Genomic DNA, 20,299 nt, shown 5'->3' with positions numbered 1-20,299 from the left:
CCTGTACTTGAAACCCCACTCTCTAGTTTACCATAGTGCCCCACCACTCCTGGTACCTGCCCCACAGATGCCATTGCCCAGGGTGCTGGTACTGTTGACATACTCAAAGTTGATGGTAAAGAGAGTTCACTTAACAGGTGGAAGTCTGCTTGTGGATGCCTCCACTGTGCAGCCAGGGTCCCAGTCAGTCAGTGAGGCCACTCCACGCTCAGGACCACCTGCCTATGTGAAGATAGCCTCTGATTCTGCCCCAGGTGCCCCTGACACCAAAACCCTTGGGTCTCCCTGACGCTGTTTTTCAGCTTCCCTTTGGGATGGGCTTTCTTTTGCCTCAGGTCCAGCCTCTAGAGACAGGTGGCTCCAGAACCCACATAGCAATCTGCTGTAGAGATCACAGAGGTGCTGGAGGAACAACTTGAACTGTTTCCTCCTCAGAGAGCTGCCCATCTGCTCAGGGTCTGGACTGTCTAGATGCTTACACCCCTTGGGAGGCCCATCTGATCTCGTCAGAAGCTGGGAGTTGAGTGCAGTGTCAGAATGTGTGGGCCCTTGAACCAGGCTGGAAGCGATCCAAAACCTAGCAGCCCTAGGAGGCTTTGAACAGTAAGACTGGGTTGGTAACAGGCCATATGGAGAAAGGATCAAATTGCCTCAAGGCCTCAGAATATCTGTGAGTGACGGTATCATATTTGGCCTGGCCTTGTCATATCCTAAAGGCCAGCCCTCTCTATCACACCCCAGGCCACCTGGGAAGTGCTAAGAACCCATGAGGTGCAAGAGCACTTCAAGTTTCTTCTCAGCCCTCACTGAGGGAGAGCAGATGCTCAGATTGGATGTGAATCTGGTTGGGGTAGGAAATATGGCTCACTCTTTTCCAGGTATTTGAAAAACTGCGGCTGCTGAACCCTGAAATAGAAGCAGAACAAATACTAATGTCACCCAACTCGTTTATAAAGCTGCAGACAAACAGGTTTGTGATTCAGCTCCTATTTACTGTGAGGACACACTCTCGTCCCATCTGACAAGCCATTTGTCAAAGTTCTCAGGTGCCCCGAGTGCATGCAGGGAATCTTTCTGGGTGATGTGCTTGAATTAGGGTAGCTTCTGCATCCCCCTCCTCTTCTCTTCCCGTGGACATGCTTTGCTCTGCCATAGCCTTTCTGGATCCCTCTTCTGTTCCCTGTTGCCAAAAATCATTTTATGAACACTGCAGAATTCAGTCTTTAAAAGGGACCAAAGTACCAACTTAGAAGTGTTAAATTTTTCAAATGCCCCTGTGTTTGCAAGACTCACCACTTGAAGTAGAGCCCATGAATTAGCAATAACAGTGGCACTTGGGAACAGGATAGAATGCAAAGCTTGGGCCCCACCACAGCCTACCAAAGGAAAAGCTGCACTTGAGTCCCCAGGAGGTGAGGGCACATGTCGGTGCCAGTGACTTCTTGTTTTAAAGGCTGGCTACAAACATCGCTCATCCTTAGATTCACCAGGGACACCTTTCATAACATGACTTACACTTCAGTAGCAGTTGGTGAGTGGGGGACTCTGGGACACACAACCATGTTGCCTGAGGCACTCGGGGTTCATTCAGCCAGAAATAACTCAGGAGCAGATGCTGTGCTAGGCTGTATGACCACAGAGGTGAAGGACACACAGTGCCTTCAGAGGCCACAGAAAGATGGTAAGGAGTGGTGTGTGACTTTCAGGCGGAGCCCAGAGAAGAATTTCTCTGTAGAGATTTAGGGGAGGGGTCACTGGTGGAGATGCCTGACTTAGGGGCATTTTAAAAGATGAATAAGACGTCTTCAGAGTACAAGGAGGGAGCTGATAGAAGAATGTTCAGGCAGAGGCTGTAACATTTGCTTACACTCATCTAGAGGAGATCAGTGGTGCTAGCACACTGAGGAGTTTGCAGGAAGTGGGAACTAGAGGTCTGAGGTCTCCTTAGTTACCATGTTGAGGAGTACACAAAATGTTGTAACCCTTTCCTTAACAGTCCTTGCAAATAGAGGCTAGCCCTTGATCCATACAGCTCAAAGCCCCCACGCTGTTCCCCACCCAGGCTGCCACATTTCAGTAAGAGAAAGTGATTTGCCATAGAAATGATCTTTTTTTTTTTTTTTTTTTTTTTTTACAAAGTGTGATTGATAAAACTCTGGTCTCATGGTTTCCCATCCTGATGATTGACCCTTGGATATATGCTGGTTGTTGAAGTTGTGAGTTTTCCACATTAAGCTTCTTTGGATGACTGACAGGACCACGAGGTCCTGCTGAGTCACAGATGTGAAATCTTGATATTAATATGGCCCCTGTGTGTGCTGTAGCTCCTCCATGTATCATAAAAACAGATCATCTTTCTTCCCAAAGGGATGGTGCAGCCATTCTGAGCTACCGTGTCCTCGACGGACCTGAGAAGGCCCCCATCGTGCACACTGATGAGAAGGGGTTTCTGGTGTCCGGCTCTGGAATTGGAGTGTCCACCCTCGAAGTGATTGCACAGGAGCCTTTCGGCACCAACCAGACTATCCTTGTGGCTGTAAAGGTAGGATTGTCTTTCACACTGTCTGCGAGTCAGAGCTTAGATGTGACACTCTCAGGTGTAAAAGTGATTCACCGAGGAATTCTACTTAGGAATTTATCCAAGAATCACTTGTAGGCAGAAGCCCTGGCTAGATTGTGAGCCACTGGGCCAAATGTCCTAGAGAGGTATTGATTCTGCCTAGCTTGTTTCACAGAAGGGGAAAATGGCCAGGCAGTGGTGGCGCACGCCTTTAATCCCAACACTTGGGAGGCAGAGGCAGGCGGATTTCTGAGTTCGAGGCCAGCCTGGTCTACAGAGTGAGTTACAGGACAGCCAGGGCTACACAGAGAAACCCTGTCTTGAAAAACAAAAATTAAAAAAACAAAACAAACAAAAAAAGGTGGGGGGAGTACTGATCCACAAAAGTCCCGAAGTCCCAGAGTTGCGGTCTTGGCAAACAGGCTGCTAGTCTCTCTTGTACCTGACCACCGACATTCCCACCACCCACTGCTGAACCCCTGCTCAGGGCAGCACAGAACCTGAGCATGGTCAGTTCTTTCTGGCATGAAGTGTACTCAGTACCAGACATGCAAATAATTGCATCAACTCTGTGGACATAGTGGCTCATTGTGAGTCAGAGAAACTGACTCAGGTGTCACTCAAGGCTACACACTGTGCCCAAGGGCTTATTCTGACATTCCATGCCTAGCGGAGACAGAGACCTGCTCCTTGGGCACCCCGTCACATTGTCACCACCTTCTAAATCCTAGAGGACAAAGTTCACTCAATCACTGGACACTTTGATTAAGGCCTGGGCTGTAGCTTGTTTCATTTAGTGGGCCTGGCTAGTGCAGCCCACCTACTTTTGGGTGACAGAAAGTACTAGGTGTTCATCATATCCCAACCCTGCAACAGTTAACCTGTCTTGTGGCGTTGGACTTTGATGGCCTTATGGAGGCTTCTTGTCTACAGTCAGGGTAATTGTTTACCTTCCTTCTACGGGGCCTGGATTCAGAGGTGGCTCTAAGTGTCCCACTGTTGGCCCTCATCAGTATCCTGTAGGCAAGTGGCATCCCTTCTCCATCCAGTGGGCATTGCTTCTGCTTCAAGTGCCCTGAGAACCAGCTCCTCCCAGAACTCTGAACATCACAACCACAGTACAGAGGGCATGTGAACCATTGCCTAAGTTTTCAGTCATGGATCCTGGCTCACCTGAGTCTTTCAGAGGCTGACTAGCTGTATTGGGTGATGGAAACCGTGTTGCTAGGTAGGAACTCTAAAAAGCAAAGTCTTTCTTCTTCACACCCTGAAGTCAGCCCGCCCACTAAGTGTCTCTGAAATGGGGATCCACTTGGACAGGTATCACCACACCTGAATACTGTCCTCCAGGTCTCTCCTGTTTCATACCTGAGGATCTCCATGAGCCCGATCCTACACACTCAGCATAAGGAGGCGCTGACGGCTCTGCCTCTGGGGATGACCGTGACCTTCACTGTCCACTTCCACGACAGCTCTGGGGACATCTTCCACGCTCACAATTCAGTCCTTAATTTTGCCACTAACAGGTAGGACATGGCCATTCCTTGTTTCCCAGGAAGCTGGTCTTGTGTATCTGGGTTTCCTATATAGATCCAGGTGGGTGATGAAAGAAAGGCAGATGCTGTGGAAGGATGGCTGAAGAGATGGCATGCCACTCCACACAGGCCAGGCCTGGAAGCAGCAAGTCCAATCAAAAGGTAGAGGGCGTGAGGGGAAGAAGGGCCCAGGCCTTTGTCTGTATGTGGTAGGAAGTTGTCACATGATGATGTTCCCTAATGGGCAGGAAGCAGAGCATACCTACTGAGAGCTGCGACTGGAGCGTTTGTGGACGGCTCTCCATGTGACCAGGAAAGAGCATGCAGGGAAATGTAGCATCTGCACATGTAGCATATCCAGGCACTCTGTTCCTGTCATCAATGGATGGAGAACAAGGAACATGCCTCACACTGCATGGGCACAAGCGAGAAGCCACATCTGAGCATCTGTGCACAATCCAGCTGTTACATCTTTCTGGCTCCTCCCCTAGCCCTGTTACAGAGGCCCAAAGAGGTCAAGCCATTTGTCATGAGCTACCAGCTAGGAAGTGGGGTTTGAATACCACATTTACCCAGCTCCAAGCATGATTTTCTTAGCTGACTTCTAATCCTTGCTGCAGCCTTGGTCCTGGTATGATGTAGGAGAAGGTGACGGGAGCGCCAAGGCTTCAGTGTGGCCTGCCAAATATCAGAGTCTGCTGGACAGCAGTGGCTCTCTGTGTGCTCCCCTGTCTGGCATCAGCATCCTCTGGGTAGTTAAGAATACATTTATACAGGGCTCAGAACTCCATGATTTGAAAGATTGGTGGCTGCTGCCCTGGGGCATTGCAGACGTATGAGGGACACAACTTTGGCTAAGGTTGGGGCTTCTTGAGCTATCCAGGTGTGGTTACCATTTTAACTTGGGCTTCTCATGGGCCTGAAAACACTTGTGTCCCCTTTGGCTAAGAATCCTGAAGGACAGGTATAAAGACATTGCATGGCAGGAGCCTGAACAGGAAACCTGTTTGCAAGCCTGGCTTTGATTTTTGTGGATCCTGTGATTCTGACAAGGTAGCTCATCTCCCCAAGGCACTCCCACATCTCACACAAAGAATATACCTAACCCATCCATGAGAGAGTAGTCATGAGGGCCTCTGTACATGTGGGGCTCTACATATAGTACCATCTGTCTGTCTGCCTTGGGGGAGGTTGAGCCCAGGTCTGGCCACCCTTCGTCATACCATAGAAGTCACTCAGGCCTTGTGTGGCCAGGAGCACCTGCTCATAGCAACCATCTTGGAGGATAGAAGAGGTCTGGATGGAGTCAGACAACGTGGCCCTCACTCCTACCTGCTCTAAGTTCACCTCTGACATCCCTCACAGTGAGGGTTGTGCAGGTATGCTAGGAGTGCCTTCCCACTGCCAGCCTTGTTTGATCCCCACAACAGATGCACCATATCCATCCTTGTTCCTGCTTCACAGGACCAGACAGACAGCACAGCAGTGCTTGGACCAGCCGCATAGTGAAAGGCAGCCTGCACCTTCTTACCATGACTTACCATGACATGTCATGTCATGTTTTCTTCCATGGGCCTCTGCTTCCCTTCTGAGTGTGAGAATAACAAGGAAGGAGGTGTCAAGCCTGTGTCCCCCGCAGTAGAGTCTTATCTGGGACCACAGTCAGCCCCAGGGTTGCTCAGTAGGGGATAGGGCTGCATACTTTTTCTGTATTTTCCCTCTGCCTTCTCTTCTAAGCTTCAGCCCTCCTTTCCCCTGTCCCTAGAGATGACTTTGTGCAGATCGGCAAGGGTGCCACCAACAACACCTGCATCATCCGTACAGTCAGCGTGGGCTTGACACTGCTCCATGTGTGGGATGTGGAACACCTCGGCCTCTCCGACTTTGTGCCACTACCTGTCCTACAGGCCATCACCCCAGAGTTGTCTGGAGCTGTGGTGGTGGGTGACATCCTCTGTCTGGCTAGTGTTCTCATTAGCCTGGGAGGTAAGAGGGTTGTGACTGGTTCGTGCTAAGGTATGGCACCGCAGAAGGTGCTTGGTACCACATCGTAGGAGCTGTACAGGTGGCTCAGAGGATACTGCCCAAGGGCCACACTCACTCTGCCACTTGGCAATGCCTGTTCATTTGGGGCCAGATAGCAGTGGAGATGATATTGGCCATGCAGCCGTCTGTGTTCACTGTCCAGTAGTTTGTAGCAAAAGTCTGTCCACCCCTGTCTTAGAATAGCACTGTCCAGTAGAATTTTTTTGTTCTTATGGAAGTGTCCTGTGTGTATACTTCATCACCCAATTGCCTCTGCAAGTGCATACTTACCATATGGTTGATGCAGCTAGGGAACAAACCTGTTATCAGATAGATTGTGTGGCTAGTGGTAATACATACATACATACATACATACATACATACATACATACATACATACATGGCTCTGGGACACCTGAGCAGAAGATGAGTCCCCACACCATTCCCACACCCCTGTAAGTCGTACACAGATACTTGCTTTTCTCCTGATTGGTTCCCTTTCTTTAGTCTCACAAATTCACTTCCAAAGGAAATTAAATAGTAGCCAGGTATGGTGACTTACACCTGCAATCTCAACACTAAGGAGGCTAAGACTGGACAACTGACATGTGTTTGATACCAATCTGATCAGTACAGTGAGTTCCAGGTTAGTCTAGCATGCAATGAGACCTTGTCTCAAAAAGAGGAAAAAAAGAGGAGATAGGGGAAGGGAGGAAGATAGAAATAAAACTGTTATCTGCTACAGATAGAAGGAAGTTTTTGAATTGTATTTTTTATTGGGAACCAAGTGCTGTGTGGCACTGAGCCTAGCATCTGCCTTTTTAAAGAGGCATTTAAAGTATGTTGTACATATTATAAAAATGTTACTAAATCAAGTATTTTCAGAGTAAATTATATCTGTTTAATCTAGATAGCAATTTTATGAATATTCAGTTGGTTTGGGCTAGATTATCATCATCATTGTTTATTTATTTTTATGTGTATGAGTGTCTTGCCTGTTGCTGGGAATTGAACCTGGGTCCTCTGCAAGAGCAGTAAGCACTCTTAGCCACTGAGCAAACTCTCCAGCCTATGATTTCTTATTTTTATTATCAACACATCACCAGTGAGATCTGATCTCTTTTTAAAGAGGAAGTGATAGTGCTGGGTGGGGAGACAGGAGCCCAGAGATCCAGCCCCAGCTAGCCCAGGACAAAGAATTGGGAAAGCATCATGTGAGAACAGATTTCAGATGGGAAGGTGCAGGGGGAGCTAGTCCCTCCTGAGAACAGCTGCAGACGAAGAGGCACAGGTGGCCAGAGCTGGGAAGGTGGAAGGACCACTTCAGAGGTGACCTGTGTGGATTCCTCCTGAAGCTGAAGAATTCCTCACAGGCTAAGGGAATGGGGAGCTAGGTTTGGGCTATGGTGTCCAAATATGAACAAAATGGATGATATCTGGGCTTATTCTCCCAGGTGTCTCAGGGACCTGGAGCTCCTCAGCCAGCAATGTCCTCTACATTGACCCTAAGACAGGTGTGGCTATAGCCCGAGATGCTGGGTCTGTGACTGTTTACTATGAGATCGCTGGACATCTGAAGACCTTCAAGGAGGTAGGACTTGAGGGCAGCCAGAGGCAGTTGTGGCCAACCAACCCTGTTAGAGGCAGCAAGAGTACCAGTGTGTGTCTGTAACTAGGCTTAGAGACCCATGTTTATACTTGGGAGGCTGAGGCAGAAAGCTTATTTTGAATTTGAGACCATCCTGGCTTGCACAGCAAGACTGACTCAAAACTCAAGCAAGCAAACAAGTATACACAGTCCACCATTGTACCCCCAGCACATCGTAGTATGTATTCCCCTTGGTACCAGAACCTGATAGTGAGCAGATCTCTTTACACGAAGACGTAAGACCTCAGCACCTCCTGTCTGTTTTATTTCATAGTCTTTCATTTGTGTGTTTATTTGGAGACAGGGTCTTACTGTGTAACCCAGGCTAAAGTAAGATTCTTGAATTGAATCTCCTTTGCATCCCTGGTGTTTGTCACCACCTGTATGCTTGAAATCACCTCTGACTGATGCTACGTCGTGTGAGTTGTTGCTAGCCTGTGCTGGTTAGGAAGCACCTGTCTCTGCTCAGAACAAATGCACTTTTCTTCTGACTATTTTTGATCTGTTGTTGGTTGAATCCAAAGCTGCCAAAACAGCAGGTACAAAGCCTGGCTGTACCTCTGATTCCCTTTCTTTAAGAAACAAATAACCAGGCCTCCTGCCAGAGCTGTCTGCAGCTGTCAAGATCTAGAAGCATCAGCCACCCACTAAGTGTGAGATGGAAACTAGTTTCCTGTCCATCCCAAGCATCCCTCTCATGTCCAAACCAGCATCGGAGGAGAGATCTGGTCAATTGACTCTACCCATCCACCGACACCCACGGTTTTCTGGCTGCCAGCATGACCGTGCAGCCATTGGGGTGGACGTTTTCCTGAGGGAGTTCAGGCATGGGATGAGCAACCCAGTGATTTGGTATCACCCAGCAAAGTAAAATTTCCCCCAACAAGTCACCTTTGAGTCTTTATGAAAGCGAACAAAACCCCTTCTCTCCAGCCAAGAACAAGTCAATGACCCTAGTCTGGCTGAGTTCCAAACCTGTCTCATTTTTAGAGCCAGCGTGTGCTTTATTGAATCCAGCAGTTTAACCTAATAGTTTGCATATTTAGTGCTGTGGTTCAGGCGAGCAGCTGCAGATAGAGGCACTCTGATTAATAAAGCTCTGCTTCACAGGAAAGGCCCCTAAGAATGGTCATGAGAGGGGCCAGCAGTCACCAGGGTATATGGGGTTTGGGAGAGAACCTCAGGGGAGCTGGATCATAGGATATGTGTGGGAGGGACTTACAGTCTGGCTTTATAGGCAGATCATGAGGTGCTGGGGAGGCCAGGAAGCTGGGTGCAATGTTTTAAGGGTAGCTTTAGCTGGGCATATCTCTGCAGTGTCACTTCCTGAGAGGCTGAGATTGTAACAGCGTAAGGATTTTAGGGCATCCTAGACACTCAAGTCATACTTTCTGTTTGTCTGGGTTCAAATCCAAGATCATCCACTGGGCAAGTTCCCTCTGTGTCCAAGGGATACACCACACTGTGGTATAGCATAGTGAGCTAACTTGAGGAGGGAGCAGGTCAGTTTGCACTTAGTGTCTGTTCTCTGGCTGGTTTGTGTGTCAACTTGACACATCAGAGAGAAAGGAGCCTCACTTGAGGAAAGACCTCCATGAGATCTAGCTGTAAGGCATTTTCTCAATTAGTGATCTATGGGAGGGTTCAGCTCACTGTGGGTGGTACTACCCCTGGGGCTGGTGGTCCTGGGTTCTATAAGAAAGCAGGCTGAGTAAGCCATGTTAAGCAAGTCAGTACGCAGCACCCCTCCATAGCTTCTGCATCAGCTCCTGCCTCCAGGTTTCAGGCCCGCTTGAGTTCCTGTCCTGACTTCCTCCAGTGATGGATTGTGATCTGGAAGTGTAAGCCGAATAAATCCTTTTCTCTCCAGCTTGCTTTTTTGTCATGGTGTTTCATCTCAGTAACAGAAACCCTGACTAACACCTCACAGGTGTTTGCTCCACTCTGTGTTTGCTGATGTTCCCGCTGGAGAGTAGGGTGGTAGCTTGCTTGGTCACACTGCATAGACTTTGGTTTTAAATCAGAATGATGCAGATCAGGGGCACATAGTGGTGGAGCTGCTGCAGGACCACCTGCTGGTAGACTGGACGGGATGGTGTGAAGGAGGACTTGGAGTAACTCTCCTGGGTTTGTCACCACTGACCTGGTATGTGATGGTTTGTTACTATGAGAAGGAAATAGAAGCCCTATTCTATTGTGTGTGATGGAAGAAAAGGAGTGGGTCCTGGTGTGTTTGAGATGGGTGTCACTTCTCTAGCTGAGGTGGGAAGGACACAGTTGGGCAGTGAGTTTGCAGTCCCTGTGTCTCTTCCTGAAGACTGGGGCTGCATAGGGCTGACTAGCACAGGAACGGTATGTTGGGATACACCTAAATGTGGGATGATCATAACAGGAGTAGGCCAGATAGAGAAGGAGAAATTGTGAGAAGACCCATCATGACCAGGGAGAAAAGAAAAATGGGAGGCAGGGCCAGGGATGGCAGTGGTGGGTACTTCTGTTGGTCCCTTGGGCAGCAGCTATTCCTAGAAGGAGGCAGTATAGTGATGGCTGGAAGTACTAGTAAGGCCAGAGGGGCCAAGGCCCATATATGGTGGGGCTGTGAGCTGTAGGCTGAGGGAACCTTTCCTGCTACCATGACTTTCCTGTGCTGCACAAAAGGGACCCACAAGAGAAACCTCCAAAGCACTTGCCCCCACCAGGAAGAGTGGTGAGCGTGCTAGCTGTAGAGGGACATGGGCCTGTGGTTCTTGGAGAAAAAAATAGACATCCCAGTGGGGGAAGGTCTGCACAGGGGATAGAGTATGCTCAAGGGGTACCAGATGGGGTACATCCAAGCAGGCTGGCCTCTGCAAACCCTTGTAACTGTACACATTTGGGCCTGATTGATCCATTTTGAATAAGGATCCTCTGTCCTTATGACAAGATTAGTTAACCAGATCTGTGAGCAGAGGAAAGATGATGGCAGGAGCATGTAGCCTGTCCTGGACCACCAAGTAGGTTCAGCCTGCTGTTAGCCCTGGCCTTGCTGCTGATCCAGCTCTGCCTGGTGCCCTGGCTCTTCCTCCTGCCTTGGCTCTGATATCAGTTCTAGCTTTTCTCTCATAGGGTAGGAGAGTTGGGGTGGCCAGTTAAGACTCTAACAGATAACCCTGCCACACTCCAAGCAGGTGTTTAAGCTGTGAGCTCATTGGTTTTATTGCCTGGGGTATAGGTGATACAAGCTGAAGATATGGTCATGAAAAATACCCAGCACAAGCCAGCATGCAATCATCGCTCATTACAACTCACTTGTTTCCCTAGATAGTGGTCAGCACCCCTCAGAAGATTGTGGCCCGTCGCCTCCACTCTGCCCAGACCAGTATCCAGGAAGCCACAGCCTCCAAAGTGACTGTCAGCGTGGGAGACAGGAGCTCTAACCTACTTGGTACAGAATGAGTAGGCTCTGGGTATTTGGGCTTACCTTGCCAGACTTGGGGAGTGGGGAGTAGCATCTGTGCCCTTTACGTGTGGTTTTATCTGTTTGGGTTTTGTTGTTGTTTTGTGGTGTTGGCAATTGAACCCAGGGCCATAACACCACACAAGCACATGCTATACCACTGAGCCACACCCACAACTCTCTTCTCATTCAGACTCACCTCTAACTCCAGAGAGAGCCTTTAGCCCCTGCTCATCTGCTCCTTGCAGCTCTTAAGAAATATGAGGCCTCCATAAGCCAAAGCATGAAAGGCGCCTTCATAAGAGCACAGCGCCAAGGCATTGCCTGCGCTGAGTCAGAGCTGTGATTGCAGCCCTAGGGCATGAGCAGAGCAAGCCACAGTCCACCGCAGCTGATGGTAGAAACTAATGGCATCGCAGGCTGGTGGCTGGTTTTGATTTTTATAATTACCTCTCCCTAGTCATGCATAGAACATTCCATCTCACTCTTTGCCTGTGACAGCCCTGGACAGCAAATGCCAGAAATAAATATGTCGATACAGATTTTTTTTAACCACTTAACGGATGAATTAAGTTCCACTATTCTCATTGTGATTAATGGGATACATTTACTACATCATGGAAACGCTGTCTTCCTCCTTTAGTGCAAGCGGGAAAATAGTCTACTGCTGCCAGAATCACGTGCAGTGGGTTTATAGAGAGCCTCTGTCCGCCCAGTGTTAAGAAGCAAATGGCTGGGCTGGAGAGATGGCTCAGACCTAAGAGCACTGACTGCTCTTCCAGAGGTCCTGAGTTCAGTTCCCAGCAACCACATGGTGGCTCACAACCATCTGTAATGGGATCTGATGATCTCTTCTGGTGTGTCTGAAGACAGCTACAGCGTACTCACATAAATAGAATAAAAATAAATCTTTAAAAAAAAAAAAAGCAAATGACCAATGGACATTCTCCTTGCTGATGACAACCAGGCCACATATGAGCAGATTTCCTGTCACCATGCCCTCTGTGCAGGCTCAGTGCTCTGCTAGAATTCTCATCTGAGGTGGCCCTAGCATTCAGAGTAGCTCATCCTCCGGGTCAGGATCCTTAGGTTTAATAAAAGACATAGTACCTTCACCAAGCCTCATGGACTCCTGAGCTCCCTGAATGGGAATAATATGGGATACTGGTGCCATTCATGCCTGCCCGCTCTGTAGGCCCTGCTCCCTCATCTTAGTTGGTTATGGCTGTGGTAGCCTTGTGCTTGGCCCAAACCCTTCTCATCTGATTGCCGCCCCGGACCCTGTGCCTTTAGGTGAATGCTCCCCTGCCCAGCGAGAGGCCATTGAAGCCTTGCACCCAGAGTCTCTCATTGGATGCCAACTCCAGTTCAAGCAAGATGTCTTTGACTTCCCTGCTCGTGATGTCTTCACTGTGGAACCAGGATTTGATGCTGCTCTGGGTAAATTTGCAAAGAATTTAAAATGCAGTGAGTGCCTGCTGGATGTCTGGGGTTGGTCAGAAGTGTGTGCTTCATGATGGCCATATGCCCAGACAGGCAGAGATTGTTGGGAGGCTAGACTGGGGCTCTTAACAGGCTGTAATCTCTGTTGCTACTCTATGCCTGCCAAGAGGGAGTCACCTTTGACATCACCTACACTCTGCAAAGCTCGGAACCAAACTCAGACTAGAGTCCTTTTCTATAATCCTGCCGCTCAGCTTTAAATAGAGGCTTACCCTTCTCAACCTCCCTCTTTAGACTGAGGATGCCCTGTCCTCCACTGCATAGAGCAAGTAAGACGTGATTGCCACCATATGAAATAGTTGTGGACTATATTCGAGCATGCTGAGACATAGCCACTCCAAAGCTCAGGACACTATAGTGGTTCAGCTGACGACCCCCACTTCAGGCTGGTGATCCTGCCTGGCCCCACTGCATGGCGTGGAATGATGCTAGTTGAGACTGCAGGTATATTGCTGATGTATGACTGGTACCCAAGGCCTCACCATCGTCTAACACAGAGGAGGTCCTTATTGAACAAGGAAGTTAACTCATCTAGGTGCTCCTAGTTGTGTGTCACTGATGGGGTCTAGCCCATGTGCCCAGATACCAGGTTGCCCAGGTGCCTGAGTCCCTGCTCATCACACCTGGCCAGGCACTAAGGAGACAGGACAGGACAGGACTAGACACACGGCCTTCTGCTACACCTGGAACAGGGGCATCTTGGAGTCAGCTCTGTCCTGACCTGTAGCCCAGGGTTGGATCATGGGTCTATGTGCCATTATCTGCCCTCACTCTAGACCAGGCTGGCTGAGGCTTGAGCTGCAGAGCTGGCCCAAACATGATGCCTGTCCCAAGAGTACTATTCAGATGGAAACCTCATGATCAGAGGATTCTGAGAAAGTGAGAGGACTTTTTCTTACAGAGAAAGTATCTAGGCTAGCCCAGGGCCTCTGAAGGGGTATTCCTAGAAGGCCTTCTGGAGGAAGTGGCTTATCAGCTCCCTCTCAAATGTGTCTAGGAGTTCCCCTGTCATAGAGTGGGGCCAAGGTGGGGATCTGTGCACACGCAGGAGAATAAGCCTTCTCTCCACAGGCCAGTACCTCTGCTCGGTTACTATGCACAGGCTGACAGACAAGCAACTGAAGCACTTGAACATGAAGAAGACCTCACTGGCGGTCACTGCCTCCATCCCCAGCAGCCATACCTCTGTAGAGCAGGTGGGAGCCGAGGTCCCCTTCAGTCCAGGCCTCTATGCCAACCAGGCAGAAATCCTTTTGAGCAACCACTATACCAGCTCCGAGATCAAGGTCTTTGGTGCTGTGGAGATTCTGGAAAACTTGGAGGTAAGCTGCTGTGGGGGTTTCAGGTCAGGCAAGAGATGGTTCAGATTAGGATTTAGAATTAGGGAGTTAGGGTGAGGTTAGGGCTAGCGTTTGGAGTTAGGGTTAGGGTTAGGACTAGGGTTGGTTTGAGGCTTGAAGTTAGGAATATTTTTAGTTGCCTGGTTTATAGACTAGGGTTAGTGTTAAAGGTTGAGCTTAACAATGTATAAAATGTGTTAGAGGTTAGGATTGGTGGCTAGGGTTAGTGATTAGGGTTAGTGTCTAGAGTTAATGGTTAGGGTTAGAACGCACTTTATACAGTTAGTGCAGGAGTGCATTCCAACTCAGGGTAGGCCTCTTCTCTCCATGCTTTGCTGGTGCTGCCACTTCCTGCTTTCTCCTCTCCCTCCTCCCCCTCTTCCTCTCTTTCTCCTCTTCCTCTTCCTCTTTCTCTTTCTCCTTCTCCCTCTCCTCCCCTTCATCTTCTTCTTCCCCTTTTCTTCTGGCTGATGTATGACTGGTCTCTGAGGCTTCAGTCCAGAAAGCCTACAGGAGAGCTCTGATGTATGGATGGAGGAACCCTGTTGCCTGCTTCTCTTGTCTTGCCATGGTTAATTGCTCACAAGAGATGAAGAAGTATATAGTTGCCCACCCCAATGGGCTACAGATGCTGCTTTGTGGATACTTGGTTTTAGGTGCCACGTTGGGTCGGCTAACATTTTACTGCTTAACAAGAATTCAGTAATATTGATCACATCCTCTTTAGCAGACTCTGAATGTGGGTCATGCTTTGGGGTATCAGGGCCCACCTGGTTCTGGGAGAGAAGTCCAGCTTGTGTGGTTAGAAGGGTGTGTCCATAGGGGAGCTGGGTACCTGCAGTCCCACCTGTGGGACACTGCAGAGTGCACTCCCTGCAGAGCGTGCCTTCTTCCCAGGTGAAGTCTGGATCCCCGGCTGTGCTAGCCTTCGTGAAAGAGAAGTCATTTGGGCTGCCCAGCTTCATCACGTACACAGTCGGTGTCTTGGATCCAGCAGCTGGCAGCCAGGGCCCTCTGTCCACTGCCCTGACCTTCTCCAGCCCTGCCACTAACCAGGCCATCACCATTCCAGTCACTGTGGCCTTTGTGTTGGATCGTCGTGGGCCTGGTCCCTGTGAGTCATAGATGAGACATCAACTGACCCAGACCTGGGCAGGGAGAGCCAGGGCAAGGGGGCTTAGGTGTCAGTGGGCACTCACAATGTGAAAGTTGGATGAGTCCGAAACATAAAATGTCTCTCAAAGTAACAGTCTCTTTCTGTCACCACATCCTCAGCAAGGCCCTGTGCTCAATATCCTGCCATGGCTCCATCTTTCAAGTGTAAAGCCCACATCCCTGCAGTGGCCCCTGAGACCCATATGGTCTCTCCTGACCATTTGTAACTCGCCTCCCCGTGTGCTTCCTGATCTAGCACTAACCTCTTGCCTGTTTCTGGAACACAAGGCCCCCCAGTCTGAGACATTGGCATCACTGTTTCCTCTGCATACAATGTCATTTCCCTCAGAGAACTCGTTGACCTGTGTCCTCAACTGCCTCAGACTGCCTGTCAAGCATCAACTCTTGGTTAACACAGGATTAGACTCTCCCTCCCAGACATGTGCTGGGCTATGTTGAATGACTAGGACTCCTGCCCAACTGCCCCAGGAAGTCCAGTGTGAGGACAGCTCTTAGCTCAGGGCCCTCATGATGCCAGGAGGTACTCACTTCCTACCCAGCTGTGTACAGGCTTGTCCTGCTTCAGCTGCCTGTGGGTGTCAGAAGACAGCTACAAAGACATAGGGCATAGATTGAAGGGGCCAGTAGCCAGGGGAGGGCCCTGCAGTCTGGTGTCTGTACCAGAGAGTACCTGGTGACAAGTCAAGAGTGTAACACTGTGACAGATAGGCAGCAGGGATCTGGGATTCAGGCCACTCCACAGAGGTGGATAGCTTTGGGGCAGAAGTGCTGTCCACCTTCACCCTCGGGCTCTTAGGAAGGAGTCAGAGCAGGAGTGCCTGTCCCTTGAACCTCTGGCCCACCAATCCCTCGAGCTCTAAGGCCCACAGGGCATTTGTCAGAGCTGCTTCTCTTTCTTTGGAGCAGCCTAGCTGCCTCCTTGACAGAAAGGACACCCAAACCTGATGTGCGAAGCTGGTACCTAAGGATACTTTCTGGAAAGAAGGACAGAGATGGCCAGGGGAGACAGAAGGAGGTGCTGCGCTGTCTAGACGCCTCGTATTTAAGACAGGCTTGCCCCTGCATCCCAGGCAGTAGGACCTGGTAGACCAGGCAGATGTCTAATAGCACAGGAACTCAGGGGACCCAGCTATGGCTCTGCATTGTGATATCCGTCTTTGCCCTGTTGCAGATGGAGCCAGCCTCCTGTCACACTTCCTGGACTCCTATCAAGTCATGTTCTTCACCTTTTTTGCCCTGCTGGCTGGGACAGCAGTCACCATTATAGGTGAGACCAACCTCATACCCCTTTCTACACCCCGCATGCTCTCACCCTGCCCACTCTCACCAGCCTCTACTCTTGCAGCCTACCACACAGTCTGTGCACCCCGGGAACTTGCTTCACCCCTGGCCCTCACGCCCCGTGCCAGCCCTCAGCACAGCCCCCACTGTGAGTACCCCAGCCACAGGCATAGCCTAGAGCACCTCCACAAAAGAGTCATCTCCTGGGAAAGGGTGGGATCCAGGCCCTGAACCCTAGTTTTTACAGCCTGTGTCAGAGCAAAGGAGACAGTTAGAGCTGAGCCCCAGAGACAGATGTGCCAGAGGACAAGTGTGTCACAGGGGCTCAGATACTAGTCCTAACTCCTCACAGGTGTCCCCAGCAGACTGTGGGGATGGGAGGAATTGGTAGAGACACTGTTGTCTAGGCAAGTGAATTCCAGAACAGACAGATGGCTACCACTGAGAGGTCAGGTTGGAATGGGAGGATGGAGATTCTAGACTGTCCTGATGAGAGATACTCCCATAGAGAAAGATAGGAAAGCCCACTCCTTTCAGTAATCTATTTGTCTCCGACAGCCTAAGGTCTTGGTTACCCTCTACAATTCCTGCAGTACCTCTCTCCAAGAGTTCTGGAACTGCAGTGTCCTACCTGTGCAGTGGTACCCAGTAGCCCTTTGTCTCCTGACTCCTATTTGGTAGTCTGATGCCGGTGCAAGAGGCCCTTGAGCTAGTGTCTGCTCATCTCAGTGTTAAAGAGTTTTATCAGAGGATAGTTTTATGGCCAGAAGCACTGTCTCTGGGAGACAACCTCCCCACCCACCTCTCTCTCTCTCTCTCTCTCTCTCTCTCTCTCTCTCTCTCTCTCTCTCTCTCTCACACACACACACACACACACACACACACACACACACACACACACACACACACGCCCGGGGATCAGAGCCTCTTCCTGCTGCTTCTGGTCTTCAAGGCAGGACTCCTGAGTATCCCAGCATGCTAGGTGGTGGCTGTCCTTGTGGTTTCGGCTTGTTGCACAGCTGTTCTGCTGACTTTCTGACCCTTCCTCCCAGTGTTTGTTAAGTTACCATAGGGTCTTAGTAACATCTCCCAAAGTTCTTTTCCCTTGCCTCCAGGTCCTTGTTACAGCAGCATTGTGCTCAAGAATCTGGTTCTTCCATCCTCTTAGCCCCATGGAGAGATAACATGATGTCACGATGTGTCATGTGACCCACCCCAGACTCTGACTGAGTAGTGCTCCAGGCTGAGTGTGTGTGTGTGTGTATCTCGTCTTGGTCCCAAGGACCATAATTTTATCCTCTTTCAAAAATCCCAGTAAAGTCTCATCCACACCCCAAAGGATTAGCCAACTCTAGCTCCTAGTTCACTGGAGACAGACATCCTCAAGTGGGAATCAGGAGACAGAAGGCCGCTGGGTACAGAAGCACGGGTTGAGCAGTATAATTTCCCATGCCTCCCCTGCCCCTGTCAGTTTCTGCTGCCCTAGGTATGCTGCAGGCACACACTGAGGAGTGTGGTGGGAATATTGGCTCTTACTCCTCCGTACTCACTTTCTTTTCCTCCCCAGATCTTACCTCATCCCCGGCTTCTTTCAACACACTGCCTTCTGGTCGTAAAGCCAGCCCTCCCTCAGGGCTCTGGAGCCCAGCCTATGCCTCTCACTAGGCAGTATGCAGGGCTGGTATTGCTACACAGATGAACTGACCACTGGACAGAAGGGTCACTGTCATTTTCACACCAGGGTGAAACCATGCCTGGGCCCTAGGCCATCCTCACTCTTCTGGCTGTGCTGAACCACTGCCTGGTTCACACAAGCAAGGGTTTTTAGTTTGTTTGCTTTTAAATCTCTTTCCCAGCCTTGAGGGCCAGGGCTTTCTGGTTCCTTCCTTCTTGTGTGGTGTGCAGGATTTGTGGGTGCTGCTTAGTCTTGTGTTTGTTCTGCTGGAGGAACCTCATTCCCTGTTCATGGCTTTGAGTAGCTGGAAGCTGTTCCTACACCATCTACAGACGATGTCACTGTAGAGATCTCAGGGAAAGGATTTTCTCATTACTCCTGGGGGTTTTGTGGTGCTTAGAATAGAACCCAGGGTCTCATACCTGCTTGGCAAGAGCTTGTTCATTGGTACATGCTCACACACCAGCCCTTTTTTATGTTCTTTTTTTTTTTTTTTTCATGAAAACTCACTCTTCTCCTTGTCCTGCTGCTGCTAGGAAATGTGGGGGGAGAGCGGGTGTGGGTGTCCCCTTGGGGACACCATGCCCAGAGCCCTGTGCTGTCTGAGCCTTCTTACTGTGATAGTTATCGAACCTCAGCAGAGTGGCCCTCTCTTCAGAGCTCCAGAAGGACTTTAGTCTTTCAGCAGAAGGGCCTCCGTCACTGGTGTTGGAACGCCTCTCACTGTTCCTGAGGCAGCCTGGGAGTAGCCGGAGCATCTTTGGCCTGGCCCCGCAGCCCCTGGCAGAGCAAACCACTGATGTCGGTTTGTTCTGAGATGCTGCTGTGACTTGTGGAGCAGAGAGACCCAGTGTGATCTGCTCTTCTGCCTTGGAAGACACCGAATGCGGTACCTCAGCGGATCTGAGCCACCCTATTTGTCCTCCCATCCTCCTCCTCTGCCACCAGCACTCTCCTAGCTGGCCCAGGAACAGAAGAGGATGCCATGGGAGTACAACTCGTGTTCATGTCTGAGCTCAGGGACATGACCAGTCTGCTTCAGGTCCAGGTGTTGTGGCACTGTCAGAAAGAGCCAGAGACTCGCCTCCAAGTGGATGTATATGGACATCACATCACCAAGAGTTCAGTTAGCCTTTGAAGGTCATGTGTGATCCCTTGTATCCTTTGAGGCTGAGCCACAGGATGGACTTTTCTGCATCTGAGGACAGGATTTGTGCCCAACCTGTCTCTCAGTCTTCCCCTGGAGCTGTTATGGAGCCTTCCCTGCATTTGTTTAATAAAGTTCTGTGTCGTTTCTTAAGGATGTGATAGTTCCTGGGGGTACTGACTCTGCCTGGGTGTCTACTGACTGATGACCTGTTTCCAATGGCACCCTTCTCTCCTCTCTGGCCATGGGGTCTCCCTACCCTGGACACAGGGGCAGTAGCAAGACCTTGACTGCAGGAGTACAGCACAGTTCCCCTTAGCTCCACTTCCTGCCAGTCCTCTCAGGCACCTGTCATTCTTCCATCTCCTTCCTTCGTTGTCATCTAAAATGTCTGACTTTCCCTTTAAAATGGCCTTTCTCTGTCCTTCCCCCCAGGGCTCTACTCCCAAGATCTCGAAGGCCTCAAAGGACCAGCTCTCTGCCACCCTCCCCCACCACACACCCTTGGTCTCACCTGCCTTCCTGGAGCTCTCATAGGCCCCACCCAAGCCAGGCTCTAGTCCTGTCACATTCCTCATGGGAGCTGCCCTTTCACACCATACACAGCAAACAGCTAGGTCCTGCTCCTTTGTGTCCTTGTCTCCCTGTGCCTTTCTCTCCCCTTTTCCTTGCCTCATGCCACACGGGAAGTGGGGAGAGAGTGGAGTAGATGCTTCCTCAGCTTCAGGGACCTGTTACCACAGCACTACTTGTGCTGAGAACACCATGTGGCCCCTACTTCACTTCCCAAATCAGACCTCCATGTGAATGAATGGTGACAGCTGTCATTCTCATAGCTCCCAGGACACTGTACACAAGAAGATGTAGACAGCATTATCAAATGCTAAGTATGTTTGGTACTGTACTTACTGTACGTGTGCCTGCCTGGTACATGGTATTGGTGTTGCCCTTGGGTAAGACCCCTCTGAAACAC

At 50.0% G+C, this 20,299-nt stretch overlaps 1 protein-coding gene across 2 annotated transcripts in view; it reads left to right on the top strand.

The window, feature by feature from the left end:
- Nup210 (nucleoporin 210) overlaps window positions 1–19,479 on the top strand; it is a 104,268-nt gene extending 84,789 nt beyond the window's left edge. For both annotated transcript variants that reach the window (XM_034511184.2, XM_076940116.1), the window contains 12 exons: window positions 879–970; window positions 2,368–2,542; window positions 3,911–4,086; window positions 5,861–6,081; window positions 7,575–7,711; window positions 11,069–11,192; window positions 12,498–12,644; window positions 13,779–14,029; window positions 14,945–15,161; window positions 16,395–16,490; window positions 16,569–16,652; window positions 18,072–19,479. In XM_034511184.2, the coding sequence (XP_034367075.1) occupies window positions 879–970; window positions 2,368–2,542; window positions 3,911–4,086; window positions 5,861–6,081; window positions 7,575–7,711; window positions 11,069–11,192; window positions 12,498–12,644; window positions 13,779–14,029; window positions 14,945–15,161; window positions 16,395–16,490; window positions 16,569–16,652; window positions 18,072–18,169 (1,818 nt within the window). In that variant the 3' untranslated portion in view covers window positions 18,170–19,479. The remainder of the gene's footprint in view (window positions 1–878; window positions 971–2,367; window positions 2,543–3,910; window positions 4,087–5,860; window positions 6,082–7,574; window positions 7,712–11,068; window positions 11,193–12,497; window positions 12,645–13,778; window positions 14,030–14,944; window positions 15,162–16,394; window positions 16,491–16,568; window positions 16,653–18,071) is intronic.
- The last annotated feature ends 820 nt before the right edge of the window (window positions 19,480–20,299 follow it).

This window comes from Arvicanthis niloticus, chromosome 9 (genome assembly GCF_011762505.2).
Source record: "Arvicanthis niloticus isolate mArvNil1 chromosome 9, mArvNil1.pat.X, whole genome shotgun sequence".
In the NCBI taxonomy this organism is placed as follows: Eukaryota; Metazoa; Chordata; class Mammalia; order Rodentia; family Muridae; genus Arvicanthis; species Arvicanthis niloticus.
The sequence above is the reverse complement of the archived record's forward strand: the minus strand, read 5'-3'. Positions and strand labels throughout refer to the sequence as shown.